Raw genomic sequence first — 21,468 nt, 5'->3', positions numbered from 1 at the left:
AACGGCGTTTCCGTGTGCGGCTCTGGCTCGCCAGAGCAGCTTCGTCACGCTGGCCACGTGACCCGGAAGTGTCTGCGGACAGCGCTGGCTCCCGGCCTCTAGAGTGAGATGAGCGCACAACCCTAGAGTCTGTCAAGACTGGCCCGTACGGGCAGGGGTACCTTTACCTTTAGGCAACCCATGAAAAAGAAAGTCTTCCTTTAAGATTAGTGAGTCACTGTAGTACTGCTGGTGATTAATGGGGAATCTAGCTAGAACAGCCATGATTTCATATCTGTACTGAGGATGTTCTGACAGTCTCAAAAGGCCATCTGCTGGCAGCCTTGCTATCCGAAAGTTGATTTACAGAAGCTGCCTAAATAGTCTGGAGGAAAACGTCCGGTTTCTAGACAAATGGTTTCTTTGTATTAAGTAAGATAGGAATTTAACTGTGTTTTGTACAGAAACACAGCTTTGAAACGTGCAAAGGGTGTTTCCATAACCATTCCTTAAACCAGTGTTCCCCAACCTTGGGCCTCCAGCTGTTTTTGGACTACAACTCCCATCATCCCTAGCTAGCAAGACCAGTGGTCAGGGATGATGGGAATTGTAGTTCAAAAACAGCTGGAGGCCCAAGGTTGGGAAACACTGCCTTAAACAGTACATCCTCTAGCTGAAAATCAAGTCTTTCACTAAAAAGAAGGGGCAAGATCTCTTGGGATCTGGAGAAGCAAAGGGAAGCAGAGAGGTTGGTGGACGAGGCCTTCAAGGACAGAGCAGCTTTTCATTCTCAAGGCGAAAGCTCCTCTGCAGTCCTAGAGGGCATGAGGACAGCACTCTTAAGAGGAAATGTTCCATTAGAAGTGACTCATTACTGAGGGGCTAACATATATCCTGTCAGTGACAATATCCCTATGGGGACAGGCTCCTTGTTGTAGGTAATTCAATCATTAGAGACCAAGATACCTAGATTTCTGGTGGATACAGTGACTTGTCTGCCTGGTATGAACGTTGCAGGTATCACACAGTCTGGCAAAGTATACTGGGTGGGAACCAATGGTCCACATTAGCACCACTGACACAGGGGAAGTAGTCATATGGTCCTGGAAGTCAAACTTTAAGTTGCAAGGCAGGACACTGAAAGTCAGGGCCTCCAGCAGTCTTCTCTGAGATACTACCTGTCCCACATGCGGGGCCAGCTAGGAAAGCCAAACTGTCTGAAATATGTAAATGAGAAAGTGGCATAAGGCATGGGTGACTGAACCGTAGTCCTCCAGATATTGCTAAACTATAACCCTCATCAACCAGTAGCCAATGGCTAGGAATGATGGGAGTTGCAACTCAGCAACTTCTGGTGGGCCATGGTATAGTAACTGCTTGTATAGGGAGTTTAGACTTGTTAGCCACTAGAGAACATTTTGCTACTACCAAAACTGTAGATTGAATCAGAATGTTAGTGCTGAACAGCAAGAATGTGGCAAAGCAGTTTTTATACTGACCCCTTGGGGAAAACCAGCAGGAGCTGTGAAGCATCAGTTTCAGGATCCATCACTCCAAGGGAATGAGGGTGATGTTTTTGATGACCCAAATAGGGGTGGGGTGGAAGTAGGTCATGCAGAGGGGAAGGAGAAACTTATTGATCAGCTACTGAAACTGTTGCGGTCAAGTCTGTTCTCCCTTGCTCTGTCCAATGGACTCCGCTGTAAAATACAGTGCCGGCACAACAGAATCTCTCCTCATGGAAAATAACTAATGTGCATCCTCAGTTCAGTTGTTTCCCCTAAACTTTTTATCTTCATGAAATGGCTACAAGTCACCCAGGTCCACTTCTTTTTATCTGAAATGTGGCAGTGGCCTCTTCTAAAAGAGTATCTTCAATTTGTAATGGGATAGGATGTGGGTGAATAAACTGAAGTTCCATCTAGCCACAACAGAAATGATGGTTGGAAATTTGAACAAGCAGCAATCTGGGAAACTGCCTGTTCTGGAAGGGGGAGTCATATCACTCATGTTTGCAGTTTGGAATGCATCTTAGTCCTCCTCAGTTCCAGGATACCTGGGATGTGCCAGTGGTCCAAAATGCTTTTTAACAGTCTGGGTTGGTAGGCGAACTGCAAAGATTATCCAGAAACTTCTATAGGCCCGTACATTGATGGATTTGCACCACTAGGATTATAACATTTATTTTGAAACAACTTCATTGGTTACCATGATGTTTCTGACACTAATTTAAGGTGCTGGTGACCTTTAGTATCCAGAATAGTATGACTCTCATGGGCAACCTTTCCCTTTTGAACAACCCATCATCACCCATAATTACGACTGGCTAAGGAAGCACAGACCCTTATACCAGTGGTTACTGACATTAGGTTGACATCTATAAGAAACACACTATTTAGTGTGGTGGCTTCAGAATCATGAAATTCCCTCCCCCCAAAAATTGATATGGCATGCCCCTTTCTGGTGTAAACCACCTTACATTTAAGCACACTTCTGAAAGGCTAGTTGAGGGTTCTTAGCTATCTGTGATATAGAGGGGAGTGAAACCTCATTCAAACCAGATTGAGCACCACCTAGCTGGGCAGACAAACCACCCCCCAACAATATTCATGTCTTCCCTGTACCAAGTTTCAGTTTACTGGCCCTCAGCCACTACAAACCCAAGCACCGCTCACAATTCCCACTGCCTCAGCTGGATTAGATGAAAAGGAGATGTAAAACTAGGAATCATCAAAATACTGGTGACACTCAATCACCAATCAGCTCACACCCCCAGATGATCTCTCCCAGTGACTTAGATGTTAAATATAGGAACCATGTAGTAAAAAGTACCAGAGAACTTTGTGTGAAAGTAAGACACTTTCCCATGGCCTTTTCACAGTTAACTTATTTTGTTTTGTGGGACCCACCTTCTTTTGTTGAATCTATGTTCCCCTTTTTTTTGTTTGAACAATTTTACTTGTTTTTATAACTGTATTTTTGTAACCCGCACTGCAATCTTGCGGTAAAGGGTGGATAAGAAATCTTATAAATACAGCAAAAAAGCATATGAAAGTTAAGTTAGATATAGCAATGTGTTTTATACACAGAAGAGCTTTTGGAAGCAGAAAGAGTTAGCCATGGTGAGAAGATTAAAGGAAGGGAGAAAGTTGCTTACTAAAGGAACAAAAGAAAAACAAAGGTACAAGCAGTTCTGTAAGTAAGGGGATGCCTTAAGGTAGGAAAAAAGCCTACAAGCAGAATACGAATTAAGAATTCAGGTGTTACTTTTAGGGTTCACAGATCTAAACAGCAAATAAAGTAAAGTTACCACTCTCCTGCAAGACTCATTCTGACATCTTTAGAAGCATCTGACTACAGAAGATACGTACTCTATGTATTTGAATTTCAAGTAAATTAAGGGATTAGGCTCTTTCATCTCTGTTACATTACTGTTTCGTGTGCCTTGAAGATTAATATTATTTACTCGTTCAAGCAGACACATGACATGTTCATTAGAGCATTCCTTCTTTTACCACTTTTCACTGTTGCTGCATGTTCCTTTGCTCAAAATGAAAAGCCTACCTTTTGGCAACAAAGTTTACTTGTTTGATTCTATACAACTACCTCCTCTGAAAAGCGTGACAGATAAGCGCTAACAGTTAAAGTAGCAGCAAAGAAAGTAAGGAGCAAAAACTAAAAGGACATGCCCTGAATTATCAACCACTGAAGAAAAAGAGATAGAAATTAGCTACCATAAAGCAATGCAAACAAAACAAGTCAATTACAGACAGCAGCCTAAACTGCCATATTCTGTTTGTGGTCTAAGTGCAGTTTCATGAATTACTTTGCCAGATACAGTATTAAAAATATTTGTATTAGAAAACCCATGTGCACTGCAGTGTGTGTCATTCCAAATACACAAAAAGATCATGCGACTGGATTCTGGAAACACATACCAGAATAAAATCTGTAAACTGCTTCACTCACTTATCTAGTGCAGACACCTTTACTGATGCATGTATTAACACACAGCCGTAATGTCCATCAAGAGTGACTGGTTAGCAGCTGAAGTGTAAAGAGTGAATGCTCAGCTGTATTGCGATAGTATCTATGGGCAAACTCAGCAAAACCCTCACAGTGATTGACATAAAATGGCAACATGTTCCTTGTGTTACGGAAATGCATTCAGCAAGGCATGTTAAATCATCTTTATAGCATCACTTCTGCAGCACATGCAGGTCCTGGACTTCTTGGAGGAACTGCCTCTCCAACCCATCACCTAGTAACCTGGAATTTTTAGACACTTTCTGTATTTCCTTTTTCTCCAAACCGCCCCCCCCCCCATGTTTTCTGCTCCTTTTAGATTCAATGGCTAAGGAAGCAGTCTGCATGTGTTGTGTGTTTGAGTTTTGGAGATAAAATTGATATTACTTTCCTCTAGGCCTGCTGGATTCTGAACAGACTCCTGGACCTTTAACAACTGCATGGCTTCTTCTCAGTGACAAATATGGGAAAAAGGAATCAAGACAAAATGTACCTGGCAAAGTTCTCCAGTAAAGTTGCACAGAAAAAAAAACCCTGCATAGTGCAAGACCAATGCAGCCCTAGGTTTCTGTTATGTTGCAGCAGTGCTTTCAGGCCTACAATAGCTGGACATCAATGATACAAATGGATGGCCAGTTGAACTCATGTTATCATAATTGAGCTTCTTTCATTTATTTATTTATTTGCTTCATTTCATATCTTCTTAAACACTGTGTTGTCTTCCACATTTAACCTTCATTTGTTTCTTCAGATTTTTATTTTTATAATAAAGGGTCTCATCCAAGATTTAACGTTCCGAGATCTTGGGCAGCGTGGTAGTGAAAGGCCTCTGACAGACCACAGAGAGTTCTAGACCAGGGGTCAGCAAACTTTTTCAGCAGGGAGCTGGTCCACTGTCCCTCAGACCCTGTGGGGGGCTGGACTATATTTTGAAAAAATAATGAAAGAATTCCTCTGCCCCACAAGTAACCCAGAGATGCATTTTAAATAAAAGGACACATTCTACTCATGTAAAAACACGCTGATTCCTGCACCGTCTATGGGTCGGATTTAAAAGGCGATTGGGCCAGATCCGGCCCCCGGCCTTAGTTTGCCTACCCATCTAGACAGTCAGAAAACACTGCACTAAGAGCTAAAGTTCTGACTCCATGTAAGCCGGCATCACTCTGGGCTCGAGAGAGGGGAAGAGTAGTAAGTAAATAAGCCCTTGTCTGTGGACTAATGCATTTTCAGATGGTCCCTGAGACCATACAGAATATAAAGCAAAGTATTGGAGGACTTTCCTAAAGCAAATATAGTGGCAGAAGCATGTTAAGATTCTGCTTGCTTCTGCACTTTGATGTGGCTGTACTGAAAGCACAAGGTGAAAGGAAAAGTTTTGCTAAGCAGCAAATTGGCATTCCTAGGCTTGCAGATGTTCCAGGACAGCTTGAAATGATATGTAACCAATGCAAATCTGCTGCCACATAGCAACCCGTCCCTTCTCCTCATGCATTCCAGTACAACCATGTGAACACTTGGAAGGAAGTATGCCTTCATATTCCAAGTACTTTTCTCACATGGCACCCATGATGTGGGAAAATATGTCAGTCCTCAAAGAACAACCTAACTAAAATAATGGTCTCTAAAGTCAAGTTGTAAGCACTTTCAAGCTATTTATCCATGAATTTTGTGTTACTAAAGACTACCATAATAAAATTGCACAGGAAAATGTTGAGAGAGAGCAGAACGAGTGGGAACTGAAACAACTACTTCAAAAAAGTTATTTGTGGAAAAAATTATTTATTTAAACAAAATGTTAAGTAGGTACAAATATTATGTCTATCAGTTTTCCTACTACATAAAAACCAAATATTTGTTAATACAACTTTTTTAGTAGCAAAAAGCAAAGGCAGTTTTGCATAGCCAATTGCGTTTAGGCTAAGCTTTAGGCCCAGACCAAAAATTTCAAAACAAATGTTTCCAAACGATTGTGTTTTAATATTAAGTGTGAAAATATTTAAACATATTTAACAATACTCACTTATAGTGCCCATAGTTGTTTGCTAATATAAGGTATAGTTGTGTTGATTTTTAAGTCAAAAAATTAAAATACTTAAGATGCAATCAGTTTACATTCCTTTATAGTAAATTAAAATCAGAATAAAGCTAATTCACAAAATGCTAGACAGAGGGTCCACTACTATGGTTCCATCCTTCTATAGTGAAATCCCAAATAATATGTAGGTTATGCTTACATAGACCCCCAAAGCCACCAATTTATCAACCATTCTAAACTATGAATTTAAAGCCAAAGCACCAATCTCTTGGTTATTTTTTAAAGTATAGCTTTCTCCATAACAAACCATTTACAATCCAACAGAATGATCCATCCCTTTCCTACACATGGGAAGGGTCCCCAATACACCACTAATACACTCTCCCCCACCTGGGCCTTGCACTACTGCATATGGAGCCAGGGATACTACAAAATGCCAAGGCATTTTACCTGCAATGGGAAGACTATAAATATCTCCCATAGCCAGAGAATCATTTTCCCATGCAAGCTACTCACTCTTGGACAACAAACAGCTTATGAGTGGCCCCAAGGAGGACTGAAACCACTAGACTCATTCAAGGGCCTTTAATTGCAGATTAATGGCCAAGCACATAACAGGAGAGGGATTTATCAGGTTCCAAGTTTTATATGCAGCTAAATATTTGCCCCCACAGCCTTCTACATAAAGTTAAGTTGTTCATCCATCTCCAAATAAATTCTAAAATATAGGTCCCAAAAAACTGCAATGATTCAAATAATATTTTGTAATTTCCTCTACATATATCACACCACCTCACCCTCTTGGGGGGAAAAACATATGGGATGATATGTCAAAAATAGCATGAAATATCTATACAGGTGAAAAAATGTACATGTCACAATAAACTGATAAGATACAGAGTTGTTATTTGATCACAATTCCATGTTCACTTGGAATTTCAGCAATGCATTATTGATTGTGTGGGAAACTCCCATGTTATTCTTGTATCTTTTGGGTTCCTTCATGAAATCTTATTCAAGGCTTCTCCAAGTTTCTCCGTGGCTTCAGTGTGTGCCTATCATTTTTAGTATCTTGAATAACCTATTTTGACCCTTTTGTTTTGCTGCATAATAAAACAACAAGGCCCATGTTATGTTTCTAGAAGTGCTGTTTACATTTTATAAAATATATATAAGTAGCATCTTAACATTAAGAACAGGACAGGCTAATACAAAATGAATATAGAGTATTTTTTATTCAGTATAAAGCCTCTCCACTTTAAGAGACTAATAGTTACCTTGTTCCAAGAAAGGAATAGAAAATTCTTCCACACAGTTTAGAATCAACCTAAAAAGCACCTTGATGAAACAATACATTGGCCTGGATCCAGTGTAGAACATGCAGAAGAACAGCTGCACAAGGAGAATACCCCGCCCCTCTCAAGCCCCCCCAGAAGGTCGAGGGGCATTCAAGAAAGACCTGAGTTTCGGGACTGGCGACTACAGTGGGAGAGGTTTGGGAGAAATAGTGTGGAGGCATTCGGAGTTATTGTGAGAAAGGAATGAAAAATCCCATATGCACTACCCCTGATGCTCTTTGGACAAAATTGTCAGTTGTTGTGTTGCTTCAAAGAGTCTGCTATCACACAGTCACATATGCAGTAACTGGAGGGATGGGACAAAAAACAAACCCCACTCCTTCTGAAGAACCAGCTAGCTACAGCTAGTTACAGCAAGTGCTTTAAGGATCCTTAATGAGAAACATATGGAAGGCGGCATATTTTGTTGGCTGATCTTTTCTTAATTTTTTAAAAACGAGCGGAAATCTAACATACAGGGCCAAAACCTGTATGTTAAGATCAACCCATGAAATACAGCTTTATTGTGGAAATATGTTTGCCATATCCTAGATATGCCTCCAAATGAATGAAAAAAGGCCAAGGTTGATTGTGGAGGTGCTACTTCAACCAACATGGGAGTTTCGTGTCCTCAGTTTCACTTTTAAAATAAGGAATATGCTTCGAGATGAACAAATGTACACTACTTGTAATACCAAGTATGGTTTCAAAATACACTGGTTAAACAATTTTAAATAAGCTATCACTAAATGACAATGGAAGATAAAGAGTTACCTGTTTATATTCACTAACGCAGTTTTGGCAACAGAATCTTTTCGGCTCTCCATCAACCATAAGGATATTGTTTGCTGCTCCTTTACTTGGCAGGTATTCCCCACAATGCTCACAACAATTCATTATTAAGCCATTTGCCATTCGGTATCGATTGAAGCAGTGGTCACTACACAGCTTATGTGTCATATTTTTAAAGCTAACCTCATGACGGATCTAAAAGGGGGGGGGGGAAACAGTTTTACTGTAATGAGTTATAATTAGCCAGATAATAGCTTTGAAACATAAATTTGCATTAAACTGTTTGAAAAATGTGGAAAATGCAATTTCAGAAATGCAAGCTGCATTTGGTACTTTTGAAACTTCAAAAACAAAAACAAAACAGGAACAGAGGATGCTACATTAAATACAATTTGACTGTAAAATATATGACTGGTAAAATATTGGTAAGTATTCTGCACATGACTGAGTATTAAAAAACCAGAATGAAATAAAATGTGTTTAGTAAACTTTCACATGTAAGGCAAAATATATTCTGTTTTACAATATATTCAATCACCACAGAAATTTACTAACTCTCAAAAAGTTAATTTTCAAAGATTGGAAACTAATACCCTCTTCTAAGAAAAATACCATTTTCCATAGAACTAATATTCACAGAATAAGCTGCACTATGGGCAAATGTGAGGAAAAATGAGTTTTACATGTATATTAAAAGCACAAAGAGCAAAATGCACCAAATTTCCTCCTTGCCTCAGACACTGACAAAGTTGAACCACGCATTACAGTACATGCATTATTTCTATCTTTGCAAAGAAGGAAAATGACAGACTAATGGTAACAACAAGGATAGAGACTACCACAAGTCGTAACTAAAAAGAATAAAAAAATACTTAATCTAAGAAAATTCAAGTCTGTGAAGGATGCAGAAATGCAAACCAACCAACCTGGAAAAGCTAGGTAAATAATTTTCATTTCCTAGCTATCATATGAGAACTTGTATGCTGCCAGAAGACTGAAGAGCATGACAAATGGCTCAAGTGAAAATTCTGCCCACATAAGAAATGTTGGTGAGAAATATTACCTAAGTAATTTCCTGAGAAACTCAAATAATATTATATTTGTGTATAAATGAGGGATGGAGGAATGAGGGATGGGAGAAACAAACAAACAAACCTCAGTTAGTTTTCCACAAATAGTGCATCTAGACTTATTTAAGATTCCTTTTGAGGGATTCTGTTTGTCTTCATAGAAGGACAAGCATGACGTACTGCAAAACTCCTGGAAGGACTCACTTGAATCAACCTGAGCAACAATGGTACCTTTCATTGTTGTTATGTCTCTGAAAGATAAGAAGGGAACGTCCTCTAAATATTAGGAGCCACCATAAAGTACAATAGTCACAGATAGTACAAGATTTAAAAGTCTGAACAAAAAACTGGGAAGAAGAAAAATAGTTTGGATTTGATATCCCGCTTTATCACTACTCGAAGGAATCTCAAAGCGGCTAACATTCTCCTTTCCCTTCCTCCCCCACAACAAACACACTGTGAGGTGAGTGGGGCTGAGAGACTTCAAAGAAGTGTGACTAGCCCAAGGTCACCCAGCAGCTGCATGTGGAGGAACGGAGACGCGAACCCGGTTCACCAGATTACGAGTCTACCACTCTTAACAACTACACCACACTGGGAACAATTTGATATTATCAAGAGCCCCCTCCCTCCCACCACCCAAAATGGGAGGGGGGGTATACCATTGGCTGCATTTGAACATCATGCTAAAAATGGTTTAATGTGACACACACAAGAAGGAACAAGCTGCGCAACCAAAGACAATGCTTTCACTTCTTCAGTTAAACATAACTTTGGTGTCATCCAAATCCCTGCTTGTGGTTAGCATTAACTATGCTTAAATTTTAAAAAGCCAGCTTCAGAAAATGTGGTTTGAAGTTAGTTTTAAAAAAGCCAACCACAGTTTGTGTTAACCAGTTTTTTATGGCTGACCTGACAGATTGCAATTAAAAGTGGAATCCTTTAAGTTGTTCTTCTAGGCTGAGAGGGAGAATAGGGAGGAGCATGCAAGCCCAAGGCTTACTTCAGCTCGTTCCTGCTTGTTAAACAAGTATTCCCCAACCTGGTGCCCTCCAGATGTTTTTGACAACAACTTCCATCACCCTGATCACGGACCATGCTGGCTGGAGCAGACAGTCCATGTACATAACTGCTGGAGGGTACCACATTGGCTATCCCTGCTGTAGACTAAGGAGCAGTGCAAATAATGGTTTGCATATCAAAAGCCAGTCTTTTCTCCTTGAGTATCAGGAGATAGGTACACCCCTTCTCATCTTGCAGTGAAAACATATTTTCATATATCATGGACACCTAATGCAAACTATGGAGAACAAATCCTGTTTCTTTGTAAATTAGAGTGTGAAAACGTAGTTCAATCTGTTTATGAAATTATTTTGCCATAGATGCAACTGTAACGTAAAGCCATGACTTGTGGCAGGAAAGAGGGATCAATTGCTTTGGGGGGCTGGGAGTGGAGTCTCCCATTTCACAAACCACAATTTAAAAGGAATTAGTCATCTACATCAGTGCTCAACAGTGGTGAAAATGCAATGAAGAAAATGGAAAAGTTTATTTGTAAAAGTATTATTTGGAGACACGTGGAATACCATGAGAAGCAAAAATATCAATTGTAAACAGAAACACCATAAGGCAAACGTTTGTTGTTGTTTAACAAAAGGGAATGGGAGCACATTTACCGTAAATTTTGCTCTATAACACGCAGATTTTTTCTCCTAAAAAGTAAGGTGAAATGTCTGTGCGTGTTATTGAGCGAATGTGTGGTCCCTGGAGCTGACTCTCCGGAGCGAAGGGGCAAAATAGGCAAAAATCAGGCAAAAATAGGGCGGAGGGAAGAGGAAAGGCGGAAGCTGTTGTTTTCCTGCATTCTGCCTCAGGGTCTTACTGCCCACCCGCTTCTGTTGCTGCGTTTGCTCAAACTCAACAAAGAGCAGGGAATCCCCTGCCCTCCTGGCAAGCAGAGGGTTAAGGAAATGATCGAGTCCTTCTAATTCTTTCCTAGTCACACTGAGTGCAGGCTCCAGCCCACCACCTCCTCCTCTCCGTGCTCTAGGGACTCGCAGGCAGCCGAAAAACACGCAAGTGGGAGAGAGAGAGAGAGAGAAAGAGAGAGAGAGGGGGCTGGCTTGGGTGGGGTGGAGGGGACTTTTGCTTTACAATGGTAGGTTTCTCATTTCTTTTCCAAAAGCAGAGAGCCCTGCCCCCAGGCCCCCTCCAAATTACAGCTTCTCCAAGCAATGTACTGCTGGAGGGAGACAGTATGCTTGTTTGGAAGAGAAACCCTGCTTCCCTGCTCGTAAGTAACAGCAGGCTGGATTGCAGAGTGAGACATGGAAATCTCTGGATTTATATGCTGTATATCAAATATCTTAATCTATACTTTCTAACGCGGCAGGTAAATCAGAATCTCCTGAGCCAGGAGGATTACAGCATCTCTCCTCTCCCCTTCATTAAAAGCCTAATACTCTTCTTTGAAGAAGTATAACGTGAGAATGTTTTCTATATATATTTTTTAAAGTTCATTTCCTCATTGTGCGCTATACACTGATAATTGCTGCCACAATAACAATTGATTGAAAATGGAATTTAGTCCCCCCCCCCCCATAGAGAGCTGTTCTTCAAACGTTTAGCCTTAATACAGTGGCTGATGTAATACCCTTCTGCTTCACTAGGCATTTTATATAGGGACATTAAAATTGATTTTCTACATCTTGGCAGATGAAAAAAAGTGTGTTACATGCCCTATTGCCCAAAAGTGTGCAAGCACAGAGCAAAGGTTGCAGTGACAGAGGTGGCCAAAAAAGAAATACCGTAAATAAAAAAGAAATCATACTTCGTATATCCTGTCTGTTTTTTCCTTAATAGGGACTTTTTATAAGCATGGATCCACAGGATCTTTGCACTGGGTCACCCCAAATTCACCATCAGATAACATAGCATGTCCATGGCTACAGCCTGCACCAAAAAAATCACGCACCCACTGTTGCCTAGGGTCGCAGTGGTGCAAAAACGTGGTTACAAAGCATGGATCCACATGGATCCTCAGGATTTTTGCATTGGGCTACTCCAAACTCACTGTCAGATCACATGTCTGTGGCCACAGCATGAACCACAAAAATCATACATCCACTGTTTCATTTAGAATATTTTTTTTCTTGTTTTCCTCCTCTAAAAACTATGTGCGTGTTATGGTCTGGTGCGTGTTATAGAGCGAAAAATATGGTAGTTCTTTTGGGCTGTAGCTGCTCATTGCTCACCAGATACTCACAAACCTGAGGTCTCTTGTACTGAAGTATGCATAAGCTAAGCCCTATTAACTTGAAGTGATTTTACTCTAATAAAACAGGAAGACAGCTACCTAGCTGCAGACAGCCAATGGATCAACAGAGTTACAATTCTTCTCTCTCAGTAAACCTGACAGCTTCAAAAGCGAAGTTATACATTTTTAAATTACAAGTTGATGTCAAAATCAATTTATCTAACTGTCCAGCATGTCTCGATGTAGCAGTTAATATTGTTTAGATGGGTAACTTAAAAGAGTTTCAAGAATATTAACACACTGGATTTAATCATGTTTCATTAACAAAGCAAAGCAGGACTTGGCACCACCCACAGACCTCACTGCTAGCACTCAACAAATGTGTACAAATTAGGCCAAAATGCTCCACCCATGCTTCCCACAAGTCTCAGCTTAATTTTATATTTTGCTTTTTCAGAACTGTTTATACACCCACATCATTAGTGCCAAACAGCATTCTTCATGGATTCCAGAAGAGGAAACAGTGAACAAAACTAAGATGCTAAGTAGTACGAAATTTAACTAGGTTTGTTCCTCTTTCCAAGTCTCAGTATTGGTATAGGATTATATTATACAGAGAAAAACTAAACATGTGTGTGATAAGGAGAAAACTTTTTATACAAACCACCTTCATTTTAGTTATTTTATATTGTTTCATGTTAATTGCTTAGAGGTTTTTGCTGATTAAGCGTTATATAAATTTTGTTAGCTAAATAACGATCGATCCATGGTTAGCTCAATGTGAATGGGCACTCAAGCCAACAATTTCCCATCTCCCACTGTGAGCAAATCATGGTTTGTGCTTAACTATAGTTTGCTTTATCAAGAAGACCCTTCAAAATGGGCTAATGATTTTGTCATTACATCTGAACCAACTCAATGCCTATCAGTTTTTATGACAAGTATGAACAAGAATAAGTTGAAAGAGGGTAGCTCATTCATGTCCTGGATAAACTGCTTTGAGGACGGGTTTTTTTATATAAAAAACCAACTATCAAGCAGTGTATTTATTTTATGAAATAAATAAATGAATGAATAAAAATAAAATATTTTACTGAGTTCTTGGAACGTTGAACAGGAATACTGATCACATTGGCAAGGATCAAGCAGTAAGATCTATCCCTTACTTTTTGCACATGACACAGAGTTTCTTTGGAGCTGGTTTATGCGAGAATGATGAAAGGCAGGTAGTGGAACAAAAAAGGTGAACTGATCCTTTCCGCTGATATGCAGTCTGGCCCTTCTGCAAAGGTTTCTTGCAGTTAGCACATGTGACTTTAACCTGCTTAGAAGGCTGCTGTTGTGTAGGAGGCTGGAAGACTTGTTTTGGGAGGGATGCCACCGGTGACAGAGAATCCACACCTGGTTGTTTCTGATTTCTTGGAAATGAAGCTGACTGAGATATCCAGGAATCTTAAAGAGACAAAATAGATAAAGTTAAAATTTAAAAATTACCTCTCAATATGACAAGCAATTTGACAGTGAAGGAGAATATTCTATTCCCAGTGTAGGTAAAAGGAGACGCACTCAGTTTTTCCAAAAGGCTAAATAATAAGTGTTAGTAACATAAAAAGATGTTGGGATACAACAATGCCCATACTGCATAATAAATATTTACAGATCACCACCTGCTAGTCATGGGAATAGCAATAGAGTGCCCTTGTCTTCAAAATTCCAACACAATGCTCAGGAGAATTCCGTGAACGTGAAGACATTATCCTACTCTGTGATAACTGACTTTGAAGATGGAACAGAGGGGGTGGGGAAGACGATATCAGAATTGGGGAAACCTTTTTCAGCATTCACATCTGAGGACCAAATTCTAGTTGTAGGCAGGGCCACACTGAATGGATCAACAAATGTACAGTACGCTGGTTTCTACACACACTCACACACCTCTCTATCCTCCACCAGAAAACTATTATCAGAGTTCAAGAGCATATTCTAGCCAGGCACATGCACTTGGGTTACAAAGCAGGGTCAGTGTGGGTTATAGCTTGAGGAGTGTTTCAAGGGCCAGATGGAAAGGCCTGGAGGGCCACATTCAGCACCCAGGCCTCAGGTTCCCCACTCAAGATTTAAAGCAAATTTGCTGTATGCCTCACTTTCAAGGAGGAAGCAAAAAGCCCTTCCACCGTTCGGATTCTGTTCTTAGACCAAGGTAAAGTTCTCAAACCGGGACACTACTTCTGGTTTTGTGGAGTTCGTAAACCGAATCATTTGTAAACAGGACTGTTCTTAAACCAAGGTACCTATGCTTTAATTACATATTTAGGTTGTCACTCTAATGATTATGCATACATATACACGTACATAATTTTATTTGTATGCCACTCAAGGCGGCTTGCAACATGAAGGAAATATCTAATTACAACATAACAAAAATGGTCATAAACATCAAAACATACACAACCAAATCGAACAATTTCCACACAAAACATATGATCTAATTTTTATGGTATTTTGTGTTTGAACTTTGTGTACAATCATAATATTTTATACAGCGCTATAGAAATTTCAATAATTTGCCATTTAGAAATGGAGATGATAAAATAACTAATTGGTAAATGATAAGCTGTGTCATGATACTGTATTTGAAGAACTGAGTAACTGGACTTCACTATCTTAAGGAACTGAAACTTCTCATATACAAATAGATCAGTATTTGTTTAATAACACACTTCAGCACTTAACTTTGGACATTATCATAAAACCCTAACTCATCTCCTCTACCATTAACCTGTGACATGAAAACAATCTCTGTAGATTGTCTATGGAGACTGTCCTTCATGAAACAAAACCTATATTCTACAGTGTGGATGAAAACCTTTTTAGATCCACATCACATTAATCAGCGAATGGCTCTAGAAGCACCCTGAAACGAACAGCAAACAACAAAACCAAGAAGATAAAGGTAACAAACTACTCAAGAAATAGATAAGAGAGAAGAAAACAAGGACAATGTTTGCCCAAGAGCAAGGACATCATCTCTGATAATGATGCCTGTGCCAAAAGGTATTGAGCGGGAAGTTGGGGGCAATGCTCCCATGAACATGCACACTGAGAGAAGGGGGGAAAGCTCACCCAAAAACCTAGCTCTAGAAAGTTCTCAGCAATGATCTGCATATGTACAGCACCCATTTGTGAAACCATTTCTGAAACCAAATGTTTTGCTTAGAAATCTTGGTTTGAAAAATCCACCTTGTTTTCAACCATTGTTTGGCAGTACAAATAATCCCAGCATCCTTTCTTAACCATGGTTTGTGATCACTCCTCTAAACACTGACTAAAGTCACAAGATAAGAACAACTGAAAAACCCAACCTTGGGAGAAACTTAACCATGGCCAAGCCTGTGTCCCAACATTGCATATTACTGACACCTAATGAAGTTGTTTACATTTTTATATTGGGGGGGGGGGCTATTTCGGCCATATAATGGTGGGAAGTCTTCCTGGATGTTCAGAAATTAATAAAAAATAATAATATTTATACCCTGCCCATCTGGCTGGATTTCCCCAGACACTCTGGGCAGCTTACAGAATATATAAAACATAATAAAGCATCAAACATCAAAAACTTAAAATCCCCTATCTGTAATTACGTTCAGATGCAGATTTGCACTTTTATAAGCAGATTGTCCTAATACGGCTTTTAAGGTGTAGTACATAACCGTAAAGTCTGTCAACCACCCAACATTGTTCAAGCAATGTCTATTGCCACAATGGAATCTGGAAAGTTGCTCACCGAGTGGTATGAACACATTATAGTAATTAAGTAACTAATTAAAAACCCCAGAGTGAACTTAAATGGTTAAATTGGACAATGAGGAAGGGAGCTTGTCCTCCAAACAAAAAACTATGGGTTTTCCATTCTGGTTTCAAGTGCAAGCACTAATAACAGTTGCCAATTTGGGTATTACATAAATCATGATTAGAGTAGAGGAAAACCATCCACAGAAAAAAGATGTAAGGAACGAGAACTCCATGAATCTGCAGTATTTTCATTGTAGTTGTTGGCATCAGTCTGACTCGGGAGACATTGGAGGAGTGTGCTTTTGGGGGTAAAGTCGAACTGGAGTTACAGCTCCCGCTATGGCTATAGAGATTGATATGAGAGGCATGTTTTATTGCAGGTGAGGCAGATGTAGGCATCCAGTTTTGTTGCTACAGGGGCACCATGGCACTTCTCTCTGTGCTGCTCCCAGCAGTCTTTCATCCTCTGGTCACTGCTGAGGATATACAACCTGCCTGACTGTATTTTCATAAGATTACTTTTTGTAGAGAAAAAAATTACAAAAACTGCTACTTGAGAGAAGACTGGCTAGCTCTTCCAAACAATGAGACACATATGGGAAATGGGTCCTTCATTAACCAAACTATAATTGGTTATCTTTTGGTAGTAGCCACACAGTTCCCAATTGTAAAATAAATAAAATAAAATAAAATCTCATTTTAATTTATTTAATTTACTCCTATGTAGAAATGACTGTATATGATACTTAATATGGAAAATGGGAAATCTCTTTGGTTTGGTCAAAATGACTTCAGTCTTGACTTTAGCACAAAATGTTTAAAGGTTGGGGTGGCGGTCAGGGAGCATGTTAAAATGTTTAATATTGGCTCAAAGGCACTATGAAATTGTGAAAGAATGAACCTCAGTGTTTATCTAATGTTTATCTAATAGGAGTGGGTAAGATAGAACAGCATTGGACACCTGTAAATCATATACAGTGGTACCTCGGGTTAAGTACTTAATTCGTTCTGGAGGTCCGTACTTAACATGAAACTGTTCTTAACCTGAAGCACCAGTTTAGCTAATGGAGCCTCCTACTGCTGCCGCGCCGCCGGAGCCCGATTTCTGTTCTCATCCTGAAGCAAAGTTCTTAACCTGAAGCACTATTTCTGGGTTAGTGGAGTCTGTAACCTGAAGCGTATGTAACCCGAGGTACCACTGTACTGCATATAAGCTCCTGTTCATCCATGGACTGAAGAATGTGCTATTAGTACCCCAGTGCACATACATACTGCAAGAAATTTGTACATGGAATTGTGACGTGCTAAAATCCACAAGCAGGTTTCTGGTCAATTGCTACAGAATATTAATGTACAGAAACCTGGTAGTGATAATTGATGTAATTGGGTAACAAGGCAAACTCCAATTTAATTGTCTACAATATAGGAGTGATAGAGACCTGCCTCACATGATTGTAAAGCAATTTATATATGAATCTTTATGGCCAAGCTTCATAAAGTTCTGAAACACTAGTCACTTACAGTGGTGTCGGTAACATATTCAGGCAACCTCTTTTGACCAGAGGTGCATTTGTCTTTTATGTCTGAAACTGTGTATCAGGTGCAAAAATTAAGCACCTACAGTTTTCATTAATTTCATATCTTTCTTAGCTACAGAGAAACAAAGCTTGATTGGTGAAATCTCAAGAACTAAAAAAGTGGCTAAGCAGATTTGGAGGTCAAAGTTTTTAGCAGACAACCCTTTTCCCCTGCTCAAAAGTTAGCAGAAGAATTATATGCCACTGTGCAAGTTTTGTTCTACATGTGTAACTTAGCGGTCTTGTGGGCACAGGTTTTTATCTTTCTTTTGACACATAGTATATACAATTCTTTTGTAGTCTTCCACTGTTTGGTTTTTAAATTTAATGTTTTGGTGACAATATTAATGTTTGTTTTATTTTCTGTAAACTGCTTAGAGATATATAATTTGTTAAATAAATAAATAGATGGATCCTCACTCTTTTCTTCAGGAAGCAAAATTTTGTTCTCCTGAACCCTATCCCATTTTAATGAACACACATATAAGAAACAGTGACCAGAACCCAGACAACTCCCAAAACCAAGCCCCACAAAAGTTTGGTTGTGATGCCAGAGCAAAAGGAATAAAGGTCTGCTGGTTGAACCATTAGCAGATCTTGTTAAAAGTAACCAGGCCTCCCTCTCTATTTATCATACATAAATGAACAAAATTATCAACTTTACAGGACTGCAAAAACTGTCTTAATCCATAGATAACTAAAGTAGCTAAGCTTAACACTCTCAACCTGAGCAGGGTGTATAGAAGCTCTCTTGAAAATTCAAACATGTTCAACTCAACATATAAAGGAAATGGGGAGGGAAGGAGAGAATGTATTTTGAAGCCAAGCAAAAAAGATGCCATATTGTATTTATTGCTGTGGGGTTTCTACTGCACCCAGTATTCATAAAGCCACCAGTGACACTATTCACTCATGAGACATTATCCTATATCCCTGGATATTTCTAGCTGGTATCTTCAATGGCAGCTAAAGTTCCACTACTGCCCAATCTTACTAACTTGAAGACACCCCAGTGTGTGAGAACTTCACCCCTCTCCAGTCAAAAATCTAAAAAGGCAGCTAATAATTTGCCGTCTGAGAACTGAACATCTTGGATGAAAGTGCCTTTAGGGGAGTTCTCTATGGATAACAATTTAAGAATCCTTTAAGAAATAAACAACTTCTGAACAGCACCTGATTACAGACAGATTAGAAGTGGTCAAAACCTGTTTACTTAAAAACATCTTGATCCCCATCAGTCCAGAAACTCCTTTGATGCTAAGCAATGGTAACAGAAGATGCTCCTTTGAACATGTTACTGATATGTGAATTAATGTGGATGTGCATAAGTGCACCTCACAACACCCTGAGCCCCAAGGGGACTAGGACCTCAGTATCAGGAGGTAAGCATGAGGGCTTGGGAAATGGCTGTATATGCCATGACGATAATAACTCCATATGGCAACTATCAAGGTTGACTGACTCTTTAAGTCTCCTCCACCCTTAGATATTAAGTTCTTGTCATGAAACATTGTGAGCTGGAGAAATAAGGCAAATGACTGTGAGTTCCTAGGAGACCTGGTCTCAAACCCCAATAGTAATTGAAGGCTTTAAAGCCTATTCACTGCCAGCCTTCAAACTAAACCCAAAAGGTAGATTCCACCCAGTTTATCCATTCTTACTGCTCTATGTTTAGATTGAAACCTGACATTCCTTCAAGCCTGTAGCTCTACAATCTAAGCCAGGCATAGGCAAACTCAGCCCTCCAGATGTTTTGGGACTGTAACTCCCACCATCCCTAGCTAACAGGACCAATGGTCAGGGATGATGGGAGTTGTAGTCCCAAAACATATGGAGGGACAAGTTTGCCTATGCCTGATCTAAGCCTTTAAGTTTGATTAGAATCAAGGGACACTTGCCAAAATCTATGCAGATATATCTCCCTGCACAGAGATGCCCTCCCCATTTCTTCACTGAAGCAGTTTGCAACAACAAATTCCCTCTACTGAAATAATCTTAGCATGTGACTTTAACGAGAGGGTGGGCAATGACGACTCTGCACTTCTCAGAGTGCTTGGACTTGACCAAGGTAATTCTCTACCTGCCTTTAACTGTCTACTGTTCTAAGGACAACATCTTGAACAATGCAGGCATATGCCTCACCAATTTTTGCATTCAATTCAGTAAAGTCTTGCTCAATTATTCAGTGAGTTTTGATAATTCCGGAGAGTTCACCTATATAGCAACAAGGGGTGAACTGTGTGTTTGACTATTTCCTAGTTTCCCCAGTATCAGGGGATTGAGTCCTGGTGGGCAATCGCACTGTTAAATGACCACTTATTTTTGACCTTGGCCATAGAACTTAACTGTCCTGTGCTCACACCTTTCCTGCCCAACTCATGATGAAAACATCAGACATTCTGCCAAGAATTCTTTGGACTGCATAAATTCCATCCATTATTTAAAACCAAGACAACACTGGAATGCAGTTTCTGTAATTAACCCAGAATACCCCCAAGAAGCTATCAAAATCTATGAACATCTAACTGATTTTTCAAAACAACAATTTAAGGTGTGGAAACAATCCAGGGAGTCTTTTACTAACAAGTGGTTTGACAAGGAACGTAGAGCTCTAAAATCTTATATCCAGAATATTTCTTGACAATACTGGAAGGAAGAGGGTGCTGCCTACTTCCAGAATATTTTAGTTCTAAAAATCTACTGCGGTATCTTACTAAAAAAGAGAGAGAGAACTGAATATACTAACAAGCAATAACTTCAAATAAGCTCTAGGAAATTCTGGTTCTTGGTCTCTGAGGAACTCAACACCAAAGACCTCCCCACTCCATCCATTTCGCTTAGTAGTTGGTATCATTACTTTGCAAGTGTCTTGCACAAGGAACAACTAGATGGAGTGGCATGTCACCATTCTATGCTCCCAATGTCACCAGATGAAATAAAAATGCTAATAGTCCAGCTAAAGAAAGGGAAGGGCATCTGGTCCAGATGTGATAGGCTCCAAAGTACTAAAATTAGACCTGACTGGTGAACCCCTTTACTGGCTAACCTGTTCACATCGGTGAATAACACTGGATCCATGCCAGAGGCATGGACAAGGGCAATAACAGTTCCAATATATAAAGGGAGACCATATAATACCATCTAACTATAGATCAATAAGTCTTTTCCCCTATAGTGGGTAAGTTATATGCTAAACATCTATTGCGTAAACTTACACTTTGGATGTCTCAACTTGCAATACTAGGCCCAGAGCAGGTGGTCTTTTGCCAGGGTAAACTATTCTGGACCACTGTGTCATCCTATCTCACCCAGATAGAATCTAGACATATAAAAAACGCTCTGAAAATGCTTTTTGTTAAAGTGCTTTTAAAAATACATTGAATTTTCCATAAGGCTCACAATCACCATCTAGTGTCACATTGTATAAAGCACACATAAAATGTTTTATTTGCAGCTGTATAGCTGAGTCCCGTTGATAAATATTCTAAGGCATCCAGATAGTCAAAGCTCTATACAATCTTCCTGGACCTAAAAGGAACCTTTGATTCAATCCCAATTTATAAAAGGTAAAGGGACCCCTGACCATTAGGTCCAGTCGTGA

The 21,468-nt window shown here is 39.7% G+C and overlaps 1 protein-coding gene across 11 annotated transcripts in view; it reads right to left on the bottom strand.

The window, feature by feature from the left end:
• The window catches only part of ZMYM2 (zinc finger MYM-type containing 2), a 60,168-nt gene that overhangs the window by 27,395 nt on the left and 11,305 nt on the right, over positions 1–21,468 (bottom strand). For all 11 annotated transcript variants that reach the window (XM_028726276.2, XM_028726275.2, XM_028726279.2 and 8 more), the window contains 3 exons: positions 13,665–13,950; positions 9,328–9,493; positions 8,155–8,367 (listed from right to left, as the gene is read on the bottom strand). In XM_028726276.2, coding sequence (XP_028582109.2) covers positions 8,155–8,367; positions 9,328–9,493; positions 13,665–13,950 — 665 coding nt within the window. The remainder of the gene's footprint in view (positions 1–8,154; positions 8,368–9,327; positions 9,494–13,664; positions 13,951–21,468) is intronic.

The sequence above is a fragment of the Podarcis muralis genome, chromosome 4 (genome assembly GCF_964188315.1).
Source record: "Podarcis muralis chromosome 4, rPodMur119.hap1.1, whole genome shotgun sequence".
In the NCBI taxonomy this organism is placed as follows: domain Eukaryota; kingdom Metazoa; phylum Chordata; class Lepidosauria; order Squamata; family Lacertidae; genus Podarcis; species Podarcis muralis.
Note: the sequence above shows the minus strand (reverse complement) of the source record. Positions and strands in the feature narration are given on the sequence as shown.